Source organism: Scleropages formosus, chromosome 16, assembly GCF_900964775.1.
Source record: "Scleropages formosus chromosome 16, fSclFor1.1, whole genome shotgun sequence".
Lineage (NCBI taxonomy): Eukaryota > Metazoa > Chordata > Actinopteri > Osteoglossiformes > Osteoglossidae > Scleropages > Scleropages formosus.
In genome coordinates, this window is record NC_041821.1 from 15,492,447 (window position 1) to 15,509,996 (window position 17,550).

The 17,550-nt window shown below is 42.0% G+C and overlaps 2 protein-coding genes across 3 annotated transcripts; both read left to right on the forward strand.

Annotated features, from left to right (window-relative positions):
• Positions 1-5,009: 5,009 nt before the first annotated feature.
• On the forward strand, positions 5,010-12,006 carry LOC108933641 (zinc finger protein 1 homolog). 2 transcript variants are annotated; one of them, XM_018750818.2, is made up of 4 exons: positions 5,010-5,391; positions 5,888-5,991; positions 8,240-8,351; positions 9,713-12,006. In XM_018750818.2, the coding sequence occupies exons 1-4, from the start codon at positions 5,196-5,198 to the stop codon at positions 10,903-10,905; spliced, it is 1,605 nt and encodes a 534-aa protein (XP_018606334.1). In that variant the 5' UTR covers positions 5,010-5,195; the 3' UTR covers positions 10,906-12,006. The 2 variants fall into 2 exon arrangements, with proteins under 2 accessions (XP_018606334.1, XP_018606335.1); XM_018750819.2 differs by having other exon boundaries at positions 5,318-5,391; positions 5,893-5,991.
• Positions 12,007-12,433: 427 nt separating this feature from the next.
• Positions 12,434-17,050, forward strand: atp5pb (ATP synthase peripheral stalk-membrane subunit b). Its single transcript, XM_018750807.1, has 7 exons — positions 12,434-12,601; positions 13,133-13,169; positions 14,386-14,531; positions 15,210-15,373; positions 15,787-15,912; positions 16,096-16,275; positions 16,743-17,050. Exons 1-7 carry the CDS (start codon positions 12,574-12,576, stop codon positions 16,818-16,820), a joined length of 759 nt encoding a protein of 252 aa, XP_018606323.1. The 5' UTR covers positions 12,434-12,573; the 3' UTR covers positions 16,821-17,050.
• Positions 17,051-17,550: the final 500 nt, after the last annotated feature.

The following is a 17,550-nucleotide window of genomic DNA, read 5'->3' on the forward strand; positions in this document are numbered from 1 at the left end:
CAAACGTAGCCTCAAATCTCAACTACAGAGTCACAAATCTGCCAGAGCTGAAGGTTTTCAGGTACTTATTAAGTCATACTGTGTGTCAGTCTACATCTGCAGCTTGTCACTGTATACCTTGTGCCCAAGTTTGAGGTGTACACCATGTTGACATATCGTACTCGTTACACTTACATTTACATTTATTCATTTAGCAGATGCTTTTTTCCAAAGTGACAGAGAAATATACACTCTGCAGACAAAGTCTTGTCATGGAGACAATGAACAGGCCCTGGATACCACTTAACTCTGCTTTCCGACACAGTTTGCGTACTTTCGTGGCCTGTTGCCTGTGGCAGGTTAGTTTTATTGGGTGCTAAATGCACCAGGAGAAATTGTAGTCATGTTATGATATTATATTTTACAAGTCTGTAGAGCACAAGGTATTCCTTGGCCTCTTAAAAGTCACACTGCATTGACTTTTATGGATATCAGAATTTCTAAGGCAGGTCTTGCTATTTGCAGAGGAATGCTGGATGTTATTGCTGGATAGATTGGGTGCAGGGAGGTGGGAATTTTGGAGTGATCCTAAGGTTGTTTTTATCTCTGGGTGTCTGGGAAAGGGAGTGATGAAGGAAATATGAATGAATTACTAGGCAGCACACAATCCCTTATTTAATTTTTTATCTGCTGACATTATGTACATGAATCCAAGCTATTTGACTTTTTTTTTTTTGCCATCCGACCATGTTCTTTATACCTAGAGTTTATCTTTCAAAGAAATTTAATGCGAGATTACTTAAAACTTTTTTCAACATGGAGAATTCATGAAACAGATATGTTCTGGCATATGTAGCTATTACAAGACCAGTAAGTAGCATCAGAGGTATCAATATACAGTATATGTTAAAAAGCCAATAAGATGGAATAGCAAAAAAGTAGCTGGAATTTCGTTGTGGGACTCAAAAGATTATATGCGAATGAGACCTTGAGGTGATTGTCTGGTTTCAGTGGATGCTATAAAGGAATCCAGTTCTGCCAGCAGGTAGCACAAAAGATAATTTTTTATAGATTTTTCACTGTTCTAATTCTTGGCATTTGCACAAGTGAAAATATAGGAATAAGTTTTCCAATGTATATAGCGTTAAAAAAAAATTTAATAATTCTGCTCACTTTTGTGGTAGTCTTTTTTTTAGCCTTGAAAGAGCTATAGTTACTGTAGGTGACGCAGTTAAGTGTTCCCATGTCTCTACAAAATTTGGAAAAATGTTTTAATTGTGAAACACATTAATAATCAGATGGCAAAGTAACCCAGAGCTTGACAGGCTGCTGAAGCTCTTTTCAAGTTGATATTTCAGTTGCAGATGGTTAAGCTTACATGATCACACGAATCGGTCATGGATCATTCAACCTTTGTGAACAGTGACACAACACACATAAACACAGGCTCCAGATAAGGCAATAATGTCATCTTGCACCTTAAAGCAACATAATTGTTTCAGTAAAATTTGAATTAATGGTCACAAACTTAATAGCAGCAATGCAAGTCGCCTTGGAAAAAAACTGATGCTAACAAAAGCAACAAGAGAATTTAATATTACCAGAAATAACACACCTAAGAAAAGTTCTTTAGTAAAGCTTCAGCAAAAGTGTTACCACAAGGAGTGAGTTGTGCATAACGACTGAGTACTGCATGAGTACCGAAGGTGGAGGAAAGCGAAATTAAAAAGACAACATTCCCTATTAGCAAAACATTTCTATACCGGATTTGAGTACACATTATTATAAGTCAGCATTAAATGGAAAACACAAAACATTATTGTATAAATAGGCTTGTTATGAAATCTTGCTACTCTATGATCCAAATTGCAGTGCCACTCATATGGTCAATGTGATCAGTTACATGATCTTCCACCATTTCTAGCCAGAAGTAGACATGGATTTTGTGGAAATTTACTGTCTTTATTGTCTCTTTTGTTATAATGACGGATGCGAGATTGACTGTTTATCCATAGTTCATAATTAATACTCGGTATGATCCAAGTTTACCAGCCACTTTGTTAAGTACACCAAGCTAGTATTGCATCCAGAACAAAATTAATTCAGCAACAAGGTGCAGTACACGTTCCACAAGAGTCTTGGGCCACGCTGGCTTGACAGCCTCATACATTTTCTTCTGATTTTTTGGCGACATGTTCATTCTGTTAACATCATGTTCCACCTCATTCCAAGTAGGGATTGCGTAGGTCATTGGCGTAAAGGCACTGTCACGTTTGTGGAACCATCCTGAAATTAGGTGTGCTTTGTGACGTGGCACACTGTCCTGCTGGAAGAATCAGTTTGAGAGATGAATGTAGAGACTGAATGGCTAGGCTGGCCTTGAAGGAATGCACCTAGTCAGGAACAATGCTTTGGTACTTTCTGTGGCATTCCAGTGATGTTCAGATGGTACTAAGAAGCTGATATGTGCCAAGAAAACATTCTCCACATCATTTCAGCACTATCACCTGCCTTCACCATTGACATCAGACAGAATGGGTGGATGGATTCATTGTTTTTATGCCTTTATTTGATCTTGTCAATAGCGTGAACCTGAGATTTCACAGACCAGGCAATGGCTTTCCACTCTTCACTTGTCCAATTTTAGTAATTTCATGTCTGCAAGAATCTCATCTTCATGTTCTGAGCTCACAGGAGATGTAGTTCTCTGCGGCTGTAGCCCACCCACTTCCAGGTCTGATGAGTTGAGTGTTGAGAGATCACTTTCTGAACACTGCTGTGTACTGGGCTGTCATTTTTGCACTTATAGCCTTCCTGTTAGCTTTAAGGAAGCCATTCTCCTCTGACCTCTCTCATTAACATGATGTTTGCAGCCACTTAAGTGCCGCTGAATGGATGTTTTTTTTTTTAATTGATTGCACCATTTTCTGTGAACTAGTGACACTGTACTCTGCAAAAATCTCAGGAAGGCCCTACTTTCTGAGATGCTGGAAACAGTGTGGCTGACGTCAATAATCATGCCATGTTCAAAGTCACCAACCAACCAACATCAACAACTGCTTGTCCCGAGCGGGGTCGCGGCAAGCCGAAGCCTAACCCGGTAACACAGGGCGCAAGGCTGAAGGGGGAGGGGACACACCCAGGACAGGATGCCAGTCTGTCGCAAGGCACCCCAAGTAGGGCTCAAGCCCCAGACCCGCCACATAGCGGGCACTCGCCAAACCTGCTACGCCACCACACCTCCTGTTCAAAGTCACTGTCATGATTATTCTTATTTTCAGTCATCTATTGACCCTGTCTAATTGCTTTATATACACAACTATGTCATTTACTAACTGCAGAGGGGGAGCTGTACGTGTAAATAGCCAGGTGTGCCTAATAAAGTGGCCAGTGACTGTACAGTAACAGCATGGCTGCACAAACTCGTTTCTGGAGAACCACCATTCTTTGTATGTCATTGATTTCTCTGTGTTCAAATGCAGCTTTCTGACACAAATTCCTCTAGCCATTTTAAACAAGACATTAACTAGCAGTCAGTAACAATGAATTCCTCCATTAATAAGACTCAGGGTCAAATGTAAGACAACTTTTCTAGGCTCAAGCTTTAGTCCCCGTGCTCCAGGACCCAGTTAAGTATTGGCCAAGTCACCTTGTGTTGCCAAGGTTCACATTAATAAGATCTTTGCTAACAAGGCATGTTTCAGAGTCCATCCCAGAACTAAGTTCCTGGCTGTGGTTCTTCAATGTTTCTTTCATGTCTTTCATTATGTATATCATGCCCTGCTTTTTCTTGTCAGTAGGACTTTTTGTCATACCATAGTTTTATTCCTCGTTCTTGTGTGTTGTAATCACATATCATTATGTATACATTATATCATGGTTATATTCCTTGTTCCAATGTGTCATGTGTACCATTATGTATTGAACCATGTATATATTCCTTGTACATGTGAATTATTGTCATTGAATAACTTCTGTATAGTATCATAGGAATTTTTCTTTGTTCTGTCTATTAATCGTATATCCATTATGTATAGTATTGCAGTTTGCTTGTTCGTACATATAACTGTCACGTATACCATTATATGTAGTATTATGAAATGTTCCATGTTGTACATGCATGTTGGCACCATGAATGGGCCACATAAGGTGTCATGTGTTGTAATGTCCATGACTTTTCTTCCAATAAATGAGTATTTATTCACACAAACACTGCACATCGCAGGTCGTTATACACGATGATAGCAGGCAGGGTGGGTTTATGTGAACGGCGAGGGTGACAGCTCTACTGGATTACCTCTCTTTGTGATCACTGCTAGTTTATTGGTTATGTTAACTGTGTGATATATAGAATTTGAATAATTCCACTTGGGAGCAGCAGAGACATGACAGATCCCAAGAAACAGTACAGTACTGTGTGTTTAGAAATATTAAACTTTGGTCCAAATGAGAGCGGGGGCGCGGTAGCGCAGTAGCGCAGTGGGTTGGACCAGATCCTACTCTCCGGTGGGTCTGGGGTTCGAGTCCTGCTTGGGGTGCCTTGGGACAGACTGGTGTCCCGTCCTGGGTGTGTCCCCTCCCCCTCCAGCCTTACGCCCTGAGTTGCCGGGTTAGGCTCCGGCTCCCCACAACCCCGTATGGGACAAGCGGGTCAGAAAGTGTGTGTGTGTGTGTGTGTGTGTGTGTGTGTGTGTGTGTGTGTGGTCCAAATGATCACAGACTCAGAAGAGTGATAAGAACAAAATCACAGAAACAAAACAAATACACAATCCACAAATATCTACTTATCTTTATATATATCAATTATTTCTATCCTGAAAAATTAATAAAAAACGGTGTATTTTCTTCTATGTATGTTTCACCGAAGAAGAACCCCCACCCTAAAGAGTGAGCACCCCCGTTGCATCTCATAGAGATTCCTGCCATGTCCGCTGGGAGCGCTGCACTTACAGAGCTTCGAAGTTTTCATCGCCAGCCTCCTGCCGCGCGTCGCGGGTCTTGCGGAGGGAAGGTCTTTGCGCCCAGTAGTGCGGCCACGGCAGCTGTTTACCGGGGAACTTCCCGGGAACGCGAGTGGTGCTGCTGTTGGGCACGAGCCGCTGGGCGACGCGCGACTGACTGCGATGCGGGAAAACGCGCGCTTTTAGACACGCCGAATCCCTCCCGGTCGCTGCAGCTGTCTCTTGGGAGAGACTGTAAGGACAGAAATCATCATCATGGCCTCAAACGTGCCGAGTTCCGCCGACTTTCGCGCGCAGCTCACCTCCATCATGGAGCTGCTCACGCGGGCGGCCGTGGCGGATATAGTGCAGCTCGTGGAGCGGAGCTGCGCTGCGCTGCGCCTCGAAGTGAGTCGGAAACAGGAGGAGATCCGGGCGCTGGAGCGCAGAGTGAAGGCGGTGGAGGGAGCCGGTAATCGCACCGTAACCGTGGTTCACTGGCAGTGTCTGTCATTAACTCTTTTTTACCCCTGAAATACACTGATCACACAGCAGTTTCATGTCACTCTTAACATATTTACCCCAAAATACACTCATCACACACCATTGTCATAAAACTCCTGTTTACCCCTGAAATACACTGATCACACACCAGTGGACCAGTGTCATTTAACTCTTATTTATGCCCGAAATACACTGATCGCACACCAGTTTCATGTCACTCTAATATATTTACCCCTGAAATACACTGATCACACATCAGTGTCATAAAACTCCTGCTTACCCCTGAAATACATGTATTCATTTTGCTGTTGCTTTTCTCCAAAGGAACTTGCAGTTCTCTAGCCACTGTTTCACCATCTGTCCCATATACCCTTCACTGATCACACCGGAGTGTCATACAACCGTTACGTCACTGTTACGATAGTGAACGTAAAGCGATGTTGTGTCTTGGTGTTTCTGCAAAGACCAGGACCCTGAGATGCAGGGCCTCTGCGTGGAGACACGGCACATGGATGACTGGGAAGCTGCGGAGCCTCGGGAGCCGTGCTCCGTCTCGCCTACTCGAGTGGTAAGACAGCTTTTGTGTTGCCCGGTAGGTGGAGTAACAGCTAGGGATTTTGTGGCACTTAACCTGAACTGCTTTAGGAAGAATACCCTATTTTATAGATGGGTAAGCACTTTAAATTAAACATTGTGTGACACTGTACCTCTCTCTGCACTGTGACTAAATGAAAATTAATACATTGGCTTTTTGCAATGGTAATGTTACACATTTTTGTTTTGAAGATTACAAATTTACAACACTCACAATATCATTTCCATTTACTTAAGTTTAGACGTGTTTCCTTCACTCATCTGTTTTCTAAGATTTCCTTGTTGCTGAGTGAATGCGTCCTTCGTTTTTGCACCCGGTCGTTGGTTGTCAGGGAGGCGCGCCCCGACGCAATAGGAGTGAGGGAATGGATTCATTCTGGCCACTTCCACAGTGCTCCACAGCTCCCATCTAGTATTCTTGAGTGTTCGTGATAAAGAACAAGATGATGAATTGAAATGCTTCACATTATGTAATGAATCCATTCACAATAGATATTTAACAGGAATGTGTTTGTGGAGACAAGGTTTTTCTGTTTTCGGTCATTTTAAGCTAGTTTTGTACATGATATTTAATAATGTTACAAGTCTTAAAAAGAATTTTATTTATTATAGCTTGAGACTTTCACGCAATCTAAGTAATATCTGTGTTACTGAGCTTTTATTATTGTGGAGATGAAAAGAAAGCTCATGTTGGTCAGAATGGATGATTATGTTGTGAAATGATGATTATGAGTTTAAATGTATGTTTGATGTTTATAAAACATCTGGTTTGGATTTAGAAACAAATCATGCCAGAAGCAAGCTTCCAGTTCTGTTTGTGCTCCTAAGGAAAGAAGCCGGCGTACAGTAATTGTTAAACATTAATATCTGTGAAACTTTCTAAGATGTTAGTCAGCAAATTCAAGGTTGCAAGTCCATGTCCTTAGCAACTATGAGGCCTACTCCTGCGTTTACCGCTTGCAGTAGTAAACCCAATATTACTCTGTCAAGCTTTGCTGTCAACAGTTTTACATGTGGTCTTTATTCAGTAGCTGTTTATGGGTACTTGAAACACACACAAACACACACTGGCTGAAGCTGCTTGTCCCAAGCAGGGTCACGGTGAGCTGGAGCTTAACCCGGCAACACAGGGTGTAAGGCTGGAGGGGGAGGGGACGCACCCAGGACGAGACGCCAGTCCATCACAAGGCACCCCAAGCAGGACTCGAACCCCAGACCCGCCAGAGAGCAGGACCCAGCCAAACCCTCTGCACCACCACGCCCCCTTACTTGAAACACTAATTGCACTATTGTGATTCGCATCCGGTGCACATCACCATAGTAAATCAAAGGAGCGCTTTTAGCAGCAGGCTGATCCACTTGCGGTGTTCTGCCACAGGTCGTTTGTAGCAGCCGCCCTCGGGCTCTGCAGTGAGACAGCACTGCCAGGGGCTGACCTTGTAATGACCGAATCACATTACTCTTTTTCTGTGCCCCACCACACCCTGCACCATGTTACTTCACCCATCATCCCACTTCAGTCCTCTCCTCACCTTCTTTTAAGGATGTTTGCCTGTTTATTCATTTCCAAACTTATTTTCCTAATAATATGTACTTTCACCTCTCTGTGCATGTACATATATGTTGTGTGCATGCATGTTTTTTGTACATTGTATGCTGCTGCCACCAAAATCAAGTTTCCTCTGGGATTAATAAAGATTCATTCATTCATTCATTCATTCATTCAGTGCTACAGAACCTGTTACTTCAGAGAAGAGAAATCACTGTGAAGGTCTTCTCAGACGATTCACACTGATCTGGTGTATTTATTACTTTCACGGTATCACTGGGAAATAGCCAAAACAAGATGGGAAAATAGAAGATGGTTTTAATATGCTCAAGAATTATTTCACAGTACCTTTTTTAACTAAAGAGGGCTGAATTCTCTTGTCAAGACTTCCAAAGTGCTCATTAAATAATTTTAAGATGGGTGTTAAAATGCCTAAGTAGAACTTTTGAACCAGCAGATCTGCTGTAACCAGATAAAGCTGAAATAAATTAAAATCCATATATAGAATTATTAAATGATGCTGCTTTGAATCTGCAAAGAAAAACATCTTGTCTGGTAGGAAACCGAGGGGAAAAAAAGACATTTTCTTCCAACACCTCAAGGATCTTCAGTTTTCTCAGAAATACTTGGTTTTCATCCAGGACCTGAGTGATACATCATCTCGCTTCTACAGGTAGCAGATGTGGGAGAAGACAGGCAGGAATCACCTGTGTTGAAGGAGAAGCAGTTAGAGGATACTTGGCTGACCTGCTTACCACCTGGAGGGATAAAGATGAACATGAATGGTAGGAGATGTCAATATCTGTGCTCATGGTAATGCCTTTTATACCATACATCAGGTCAGCAGTCTGGAGGCCCAAATGGATACCAAATATTAGATAGTAATACTGATGTGTATTTGTTATATATGTATACAGTATGGGGGTGCGGTGGTGCAGCGGGTTTGGCCGGGTCCTGCTCTCTGGCAGGTCTGGGGTTCGAGTCCTGCTTGGGGTGCCGTGTGATGGACTGGCGTCCCGTCCTGGGTGTGTCCCCTCACCCTTCAGCCTTACTCCAGCTTGCCGTGACCCTGCTCGGGACGAGCAGCTTCAGCCAGTGTGTGTGTGTGTGTGTGTGTGTGTGTGTGTGTGTGTGTCTGTCTATATATATTACAGAACGTTATAGCAGATATACTGAAACCAGATAAAGCTGAAATAAATAAATTAATTAAAAATGCACATGGAATTATCAAATGATGTTGTGGTTGCCCAAAGCTCATCTTTTCATATATTTCCTCTTTGTGACGTTCTTCATGGTTGTCCCTCATCAGTCACATTTCTCTAAATAGCATGAATAAAACATAACTCCAGCTCATACCTTGTCAGCCTGGTCACACCTGAGTTTTTCAGCCAGACTCCTTGAAATAACCCAGCAGGTCACAGTGATTAAACTGTGTTAATACTGACATGTTCAAAGATTGTTTGTATAAAAGCTCAAAGGATGCAGATTCAAATCCCACCTTTTTATGGAATACCCGTGAGCAATGTGTTTGCCCTGCATTGCTCCAATAAAAAATGTCCCTGCCATATACAGTAAGTGGTTAATAAATGTAAGTAGCTTAACACTCTAACTGAGAACAATGAGAAAAGCATCAGCTGCACAAATTAACAGTAGTGTTGAATCTGCTAATTCACTTGTAATATTAGACAACTGATGGTTGTGATAGTTGGCATTGTGATATATGTGAAATATGTTCTCCCATCTTGCTTTCCTCTAAACAGAGTAAGTGTCCCATATTTTATAAATGTTCCAGTGAATGTTTATCTCACATTTACTTTGTCAGGACCTCCTGAAGGACAAGTATGTAACTGGGAAAAAATGCCATTCTGGTGTATTATAATTCCATTGTATGATAAAATGTAATATATTTTTACAAGCCGTTTTAGTGGTTTTAAATTATACAGGACCTTGTTATGCGATTTTATTGTGATTTTTCTTCAGATCATCCTGCTGTTTCGTGTTTTCTGTAGAAAGGGTCATGTGTTTTCTCTTTTCACATTTTTTAAGATTGAATACTTTTATTTTGCTTTGGGTTAATTTTTTTAAAACGTCAGTGTGTGTGCTACCTGCTTATGTGTTGAAGTGTGTGTTCCTTCTCTCTCCGCAGGTAACGACTGTGGAGAAATGCTTCTGGTGGGGTGTAGGCAGCGTAAGGAACAAGTTGGCACTCTTGCTGAGCAAACTGTGATTCAAGCAGAAATTAGTGAGCAATGGCGGCTCAGACATATTGAGGTGGTGCCTAGGAGCCTCCGGTGTGTAGTTAAAGCCGAACCAGAGCAAAAACCAAGTAGAAAATGCCTCCCCCCAAGGTGTAGTCAGGCACTGGAGAGAAGGAGTGTGGGTGCTGACAGTGTGTTTGGTAAAGGCGGACAGCAGGGGTTTCTCCTGGCCCAGGATTGCAGTGATTCTAAGACCCCGTGTTTGCATGGTCCCATCTCAGTAGGAAGATCCTCTGATACAGATGCTCAAGAAGCATATGGGCAGGTCAGTGTAGAAAGACCCCATGCAGACTCAAGTGTTCCTGCAGTAAGCAATACTTCTGTCAGCCTGTCCCCCTCAGAACTACTTCTGGAGAACTCAGAACCTGGCATGCTGATGCTTACCATTAAACAGGAGGATGAGATCCAGTTTGAGGATAGATTTTCAGTGCCAGGACAAAGCAAAGAGCCATCGTGCATTCTTAAGAGAGAGACTGGGGAGTGGCCTGAACATCACAATTTAGATACAGAAATAAGGAACGAAATAAGGGACAATGTTACGGGGTTGAACTCAGAAGAAAAGTTTGGAGGAAGCAGGACTAGTAACGAAAAGAGAACTCTAAAGAGGAACAACAGAGCCAGGAGCACTGATTTGGGATGTGGGGATAACGAAAGCCATCTGAATAATCTCTTTGGACATTTCCAAAATCAGGCAGAGAAGAAGTTTAGTTGCACAATTTGTAGGAAGAGCTTCAGCCACCGAAATAATCTCTACAGACACCGGAGGATTCACACAGGGGAGAAACCGTATGGATGCGTGCATTGTGGAAAGCAATTCACTCATCAGAGTAACCTCTATGAACACCTGCGAATTCATACTGGAGAGAAACCATACAGTTGTGGCCTGTGTGGGAAGTGTTTCACTCAGCAAAGCAATCTGAAAAGACACAAACGAATACACACGGGAGAAAGGCCATTCGGCTGCAGCGACTGCGGGAAGACTTTTACGCGTCTTTTCTACCTTAAGATACATCAGCAGCAAGTTCATAGAAGAGAGGCACCCGACAATTGTGCTAAACTTGGGAGAAGGTGGAATTTTTGATGCTTGAACTCGCCTTGTTCAGTTCTCTTTGGAGACATGTATGGAGTAATTTATTTCTTTTTAATTAGCATTACATCAGAACAACGTCACGGAGAGTTTAAATATTAAGGCAGAGGAAGTACATGGTTACAAAGCTACCTGTTGGTTAAAAAACATGAATCTTCTTTAATGTTGACATTTAGGTTGTCAAGAACTTTATGTAGCACTTGGACTACATAGGATGGACAGGACAAACAACTTGAGACAGGCTAACAACCTGAGGTTCGCTGTTTGTTCATGCAAAACAGAGGTAGGTGCAAGACAGTAAATGTCAGAGGTGTGCTTATTGGGGTTTTGGTCCTCTCTATCCCTACATCTCTATGGGACAGGCGCCATACCTACTGCGGGAGTTAGGGGAACATGGGGAACAGGTGTAGGTGTGTAGGTGTGTAGGTGTAGTGTCCCTCTTCCCTCCTCCCTGTTGGGTTTCATGAAACTACCTACATTTACATTTATTCATTTAGCAGACGTCTGCTAAATGAATAAATGTAAATGTAGGTAGTCTAGTGTAGGTAGTCTACTTGTACCTAGCGAATAGATGTCTTATTGAACTTTTTGTTGGGTAACCGGAGTCTGACAAACATGTTTCTGTGATAAATTGGTGGCTTTGTCAAACCCAGTAAGATGGGGTCTGGATTTTAAGTTGAAACACTTTAAAATGTTCCCCCCATGTGAGTCCATACCACATGGCAACTCCACGGTTTCATTCTCCTGTGGTGCCTGCAGAGCATGGTCTCCATTTGTGCAAAGCAGAAGACAGCAAAGTGGAAAGGAGATGATGAACATCAATTATTTTTAGTTATTTTAAAGGAAAAAAAAAGATATTGCTTCACGTTAAAGAAAATAAGATGTCTTTTCCATGGAGTTCCTCATCTCAAACCCAATGTTTCCAGTATAGAGACCCCTCATTTTATGAGCTCTTTTTAAAAACAGAATAAATACTAGTCTGGCTGTGAATTAACTCACTATAGCTTTGTCTGATGTTTGCAACAAAACCTAATTTGTGAATAAACTGAGGGATTAAGATGTATTAAATTTCAATTGATTGTGACCTAGTGGATTTAGCAGGCACTGTGTGAATTACCCAACAATGCTTAGTTCTCCATGGCTTATTTTATTTTATTTAGCAAACTTCATAGACAAAAAGCAATAGGCCTAGTTACAAAAGTGAGCATCATAAAATAAACATGAAACCAGATCCAAATACTACAATAAACAACAATGGATGGGGAAAGGAAGAACAATTAAATAAATACAAAAATTAATATAAATATACAGAAAAAACTTTTTCATCACAAATAAGGTAAGACGCCAATTGAAGCACAGTTCTCACAGCTTTGTAGTTTAGAGAAAACAGACTGGCGTTTTTATAATGTTTAACTTCTTTACAAACGGGAAAGAAAAGCTCGAGTTACGGGTCCTCCGCGGCTACAGATGCCAGCAGTAGCTGTAATGACGTAGACAAAAGAATCTCACGAAGAATCTCGCGACACTACGAGCGAGACTTGGCCGCCATCACGCCACTGTGTGCCCGCTGCGGAAGGACATAGAGCGGCTGCTGAACTCCAGCAGAGGTGAAGTGACAGGAACCCGGCTTTTATTTCTGCTGGAGACGTTTTAACACCAGACATGTTGTCTAGACTGGTGTTTATTCCAGGTAACTCTTATGTTCAATATAAGCTATTATTATTTCGGCATGCCATGTTACTTGGCTTGGTGGTTGGTTGGTGAGTGAGAGAGTGAGAGGCCGGCCTTGCTTGCTTGCTTGCTTGCTTGCTTGCTTTACCGCGCTCGACGTGGACAGCTTTTCCTTATTTACACAAAAAAATCAAGTATGGGGGTAAACGAGTTTCACGGTTAAGTATGACGGCTGCTCAGGTTCTTAGACGAACACAATTATCATGAATATAATAATAGTCAGAGCTCTGCCACTGCGGTACCGGTGTCTGAACACCTCGCCGTGTCCTCACTCCTCTCTCTCAGTCTCATAGTCAGTCCTAGGCCACTAGTGTTTATCTGCCTCTGCTCTGTCTGCTTTCCTGGTTAGCTGCATGCATACCTAATATTGCAAGTTCACTTGCTTGATAAATATTTAATTATAATTGCTGGTTACCAAAGAGAAGCATTCTGCTTGACACATGCATGATGATGATAAATTTCCGTAATTGTTTCTCGCTGTCCCCATCAGCCTCTGCCCTGAAGAGCGGCGGGTCCCTTGGTGCAGGGTAGGTACACACTGTGGGCATCGTGGATCTCTTCTGTTCACCAACAGTGAACCAGGACACACCACCTGTTGTACTGTACTATACCACCAGGAGTACAGGGAATTGTAATTGTTGCTGATGTTGAAAGTAAATAAGCAGTCTAAAAGCAGTTTGCACCATATGCAAAAAACTGCAACTTAAAACCCGGTAGTATTTTACTCAGTTGAAGAGTAAGTGAAGGTAGAAGGGGTTACATTCAGGCACAGCAGACAGATGGAAATGTGCTTAGGTAATATTGTACGTTACAGGTAACATCTCCCCACCCCAGTTAAACATGTTGGTAAGAAATAATATGAATGCAGGTTTAGCTCTGTGGAGATCTAAAGTTGAAATGACTGCTGCAAGGTTTCTGTGGGTTGATACATTTATTTATTTGGATGGCGCTTTCCCCCAAAGTTAAGTTATAATTATTTAACCCTTTATGCAGCTGGTCAGTTTTACTGGAGCAATTCAGTGTAGCACATTGAAGGTTACTACAGCAGGAGGGTAAGGTGATGGCTCTAACCACTGCACTGTCTGCTGCCCTTGACTGACAGCTCTAGTTATGACAATGCTGCAGACACACTGTTTCATATGTAACGTGAAGGACAATTTTTGCTGCTGGTTAAAGATGACATTTTGATCACTTGTTTTACACATGACCTCTACAGGTTGTCTGCATAGGAACATGGCTTGATGATGCAGATAGAGGAAAAATAAGTCCTAGGAAGATGCGGACAAGCTCTAACACTGCTGCCATCTGACCTCTGAAACTTGCAGGACCTTTGGTCTGACAAGTAGTGGTCTTTGCAGGTCCGGATAGGTTCAAATTGTAAATAGCAGCTTGCAAGCATTCCTACATGTTGTATGTATGTAGTGCATATAATGCATGTATTCAAGGCTCTGTCACCTAGGAGTAGGAGTTGCACATTCCTTGTCTTTCCAGTTTTTCACTAAATAGTTTTTAAATGTTGTAGACCAAAATGCTCCTGGTAGTGTCTTGTTTAGTAAATGACTTAACATATCTGAATGTGCTGTTATGAAGAGAACCATTCCTCCTAATTGGATTTATTAAAGTGTGGTGTGTGTGCAGGTTATTTGCTTTGTGTTCTTCATGTGTTTTAAAAACAGGAGTCACAGGAGAGAAGATACTTGCATCAAATGATCAAATATGTTTGCTTTTCTGAACACCATCCAGGCTGGTTCAGGCCTCTCGCTGCCTCCACATCTCTCCTCAAACCTGTGCCCCTGTACCACCACTCCCTGAGAAGGGGGGCAAGGTCCGCCATGGCATCATCCCGGAGGAGTTCTTTCAGTTTCTGTACCCTAAGACAGGGGTCACAGGTTGGTCCTGTCCCAGAGGATGAAATAAACTGAAATTAATTCCGTGTGTTAGGTTTCTGTAGAAATACAGTTCTACTTTTTTTTTTTTTACATCACTGTACCTAGGTTGTTGTCCCTAGACCATGTTTAAATTTAACTGAATAGGATCATGTCTCTATTTTGCTAAAACCCTACAATTAACATGGAGCAGCGCTAACTACACTACTAAAAAATTAATGAGAAATAGTAATCCTTTAGTGCAGCAAGCAGTGCTGCTGCCTCACAGTGCCTGAGTGGTACAAGAGAATGTAGGTTATATCCTCACTCAGTGTGTATGGACTTTACATGCTCTCCTTGTCTCTGTTTCCTCCCACATTACAGAGACATGCAGGTTAAGTGTGTAACTGACATTTGACTTTGAACATGGTGGTCTTAAGTCTGGTGTCCAAATCAGTTCTGATATTCTGGGCTGGACTTTTTCAGTTAGATTTTCTGGTTTGTTAAACAATAAGGCAGGAATTCTGGATGTTTTGTTAAAATGGCTGAACCTTTTTTAGAATGCATTCTTTATTTTTCCCCCTTTAAATTAATTGTAAAGGAGTGTTCTTTATGAGGATTCCCTTTACAAACAAATCTTCAGTATTAGCCTTATGATATGATCTGAACTTCACTTTGACTAGTTGGATGCTCTTCCTTAAGGACCATATGTACTGGGTACTGGCCTGCTGCTATACATGCTGTCCAAAGAAATCTACGTCATCAACCATGAGACCTTCGCTGCCGCCTCCATTGGCGCCGTCCTCATCTATGGTGTCAAAAAATTTGGACCCGGTATAGCTGCGTTTGCTGACAAACTGAATGATGTAAGTTGTTTTTCTGCTTACAGTAATTACTGAAAGCTGTAGATATGGATTTTTCAGTGACAGTCCTGGAGACTTTTCTTCCAGCCAGGCAGTAAACCACCTGATTCAACTTACCATCCTGATCAGAATTTTTAAGCTCTTTGTGATGTAGTCAGAGCTGAAAAGCCTGCTGACCACACTCCAATGCAATAATTGAGCCCTATGACAGATTTTTGCAGTATTAGTAGACAAATGTATGAAAGACTTGTTTTCACTGTGACTTGCTTGGTGTGAGGCTTAAATGATTTAGTTTTATACCAGAAGAATCTCCAGGTTGAGGTCTGGGTTGTGGTAGTTGGGTCAGCTTTCCCCAAAATGTAATTTGAATGAAGTTTAAATTTCATGAATTTAGACCATCATTTCTCTACTTGCAGGAGAAAGCTGCCAAGGTGCAGGACGTGAAGGATGCAGCCATGAGTAGTCTGACTTCAGCTATTGAAGATGAAAAGAAAGAACAGTGGAGAATTGAGGGACGGCAGATGCTCTTTGATGCTAAAAGGGTGAGAATAAGCATACTTATTTATGCTGTAATGTCTGGTTCAGCATATGAATTAGTGTAGTATTTAATGTGTAGTAATTGCCTGTGAATAACATGGATATATCATAGTGATTCTGTACCTCCAGTTGGTTAGTTGATCACTTTCTCTCCCTGAGAACCTGTACTATGTCCCTCTCTCCTTCAGAACAATGTAGCCATGCTTCTGGAGACAAACTATCGTGAAAGGCTGCACATGGTGACCAATGAGGTAAAGAAGCGGCTGGACTACCAGATTCAACTACAAAACCTCCACCGCCACATGGAACAAGAGCACATGGTGAACTGGGTGGAGAAGAATGTGGTTAAGAGCATAACACCCCAGCAGGTATGACCTCAAAACTTCATGTGTTGTGTACATTAGATCTTTACTGTTTTTCCACATTGTATGCACTTCGGAAACTTACATACTCATGCAGTAGCATGTTACACTTGCTACTGGGATATGGCAATGTAAACAGCCTAGTAGATTGGGAAGGAAATATTCATATACTGTTGTCTATGTATCAGTAACTATAACTGAAAACATGCACATAACTTATTTTTTCATAGCACGTGAAGGAATTGAGCCAATATACTGTATATAAAATATTTTTTAATCTGATTTATTTGATGTGTATTGCAGTATTGTGGCTTATTTGGTTTCCGTATGGGTATTGTCCTTAACTGCCATTTCCACTTGTTTTTGTGCCTTAATTGTGTATGTAAAAGGCTGCTTAAGTCTATTTTACATTTTCATTGCTTTTTCTAATTAATTTTAAATAATGCTTATACAACCACAACTTTGTCTTGTAGGAGAAGGAGAGTATCGCCAAATGCATCTCAGACCTAAAGGCATTGGCCAAAACTACACAAGCGAAGGCGACTCTGTAACAAACCTTTCCCTCGCACTCATACCCAGCGGAAGGTTCCTTCCTACTCTCCACAATAACAAGGGCAGAAATGCCATTCTTATAAATAAAGTATTTTGTTCTCAACATGGGCCAGTTTTGCCTGTGGTTTCATTGTTTTTCTCTTCAAATAAAATCTTATGATAAATGTGGATATGCTTTTTATTTGGTCACAACTAAAAGCATACTATACTTTCTGATGCACACAAGCTATGCATGTTTTAATTTATATTAAAACTCTATGCCCATAGATCTAAAATAAAGCTCAAATACATGCAAAATATTTTAATGTCTTCGGTGGGCTCACTATTTGCCGGAGAAACCGTAAGGGGCCGGTGCATTGTGATTTGGGCGGTGGTCAGGGCCGAGTGCCCGGCCGACCCAAACCTCGGGCGCCAACTCTGGTTTTTGGGACTTGGAACGTCACCTCACTGACGGGGAAGGAGCCTGAGCTGGTGCGGGAAGTTGAGAGATACCGTCTAGATATAGTCGGGCTCACTTCCACTCGCAGCTTGGGTTCTGGAACCACTCTTCTCGATCAAGGGTGGACTCTCCACTATTCTGGCATTGCCCAAGGTGAGAGGCGGCGGGCGGGTGTGGGCTTATTAATAGCCCCCCAGTTCAGCCGCCATGTGTTAGAGTCTACCCCGGTGAATGAGAGGGTCGTCTCCCTACGCCTTCGGGTCAGGGAACGGTCTCTCACTGTCGTTTGT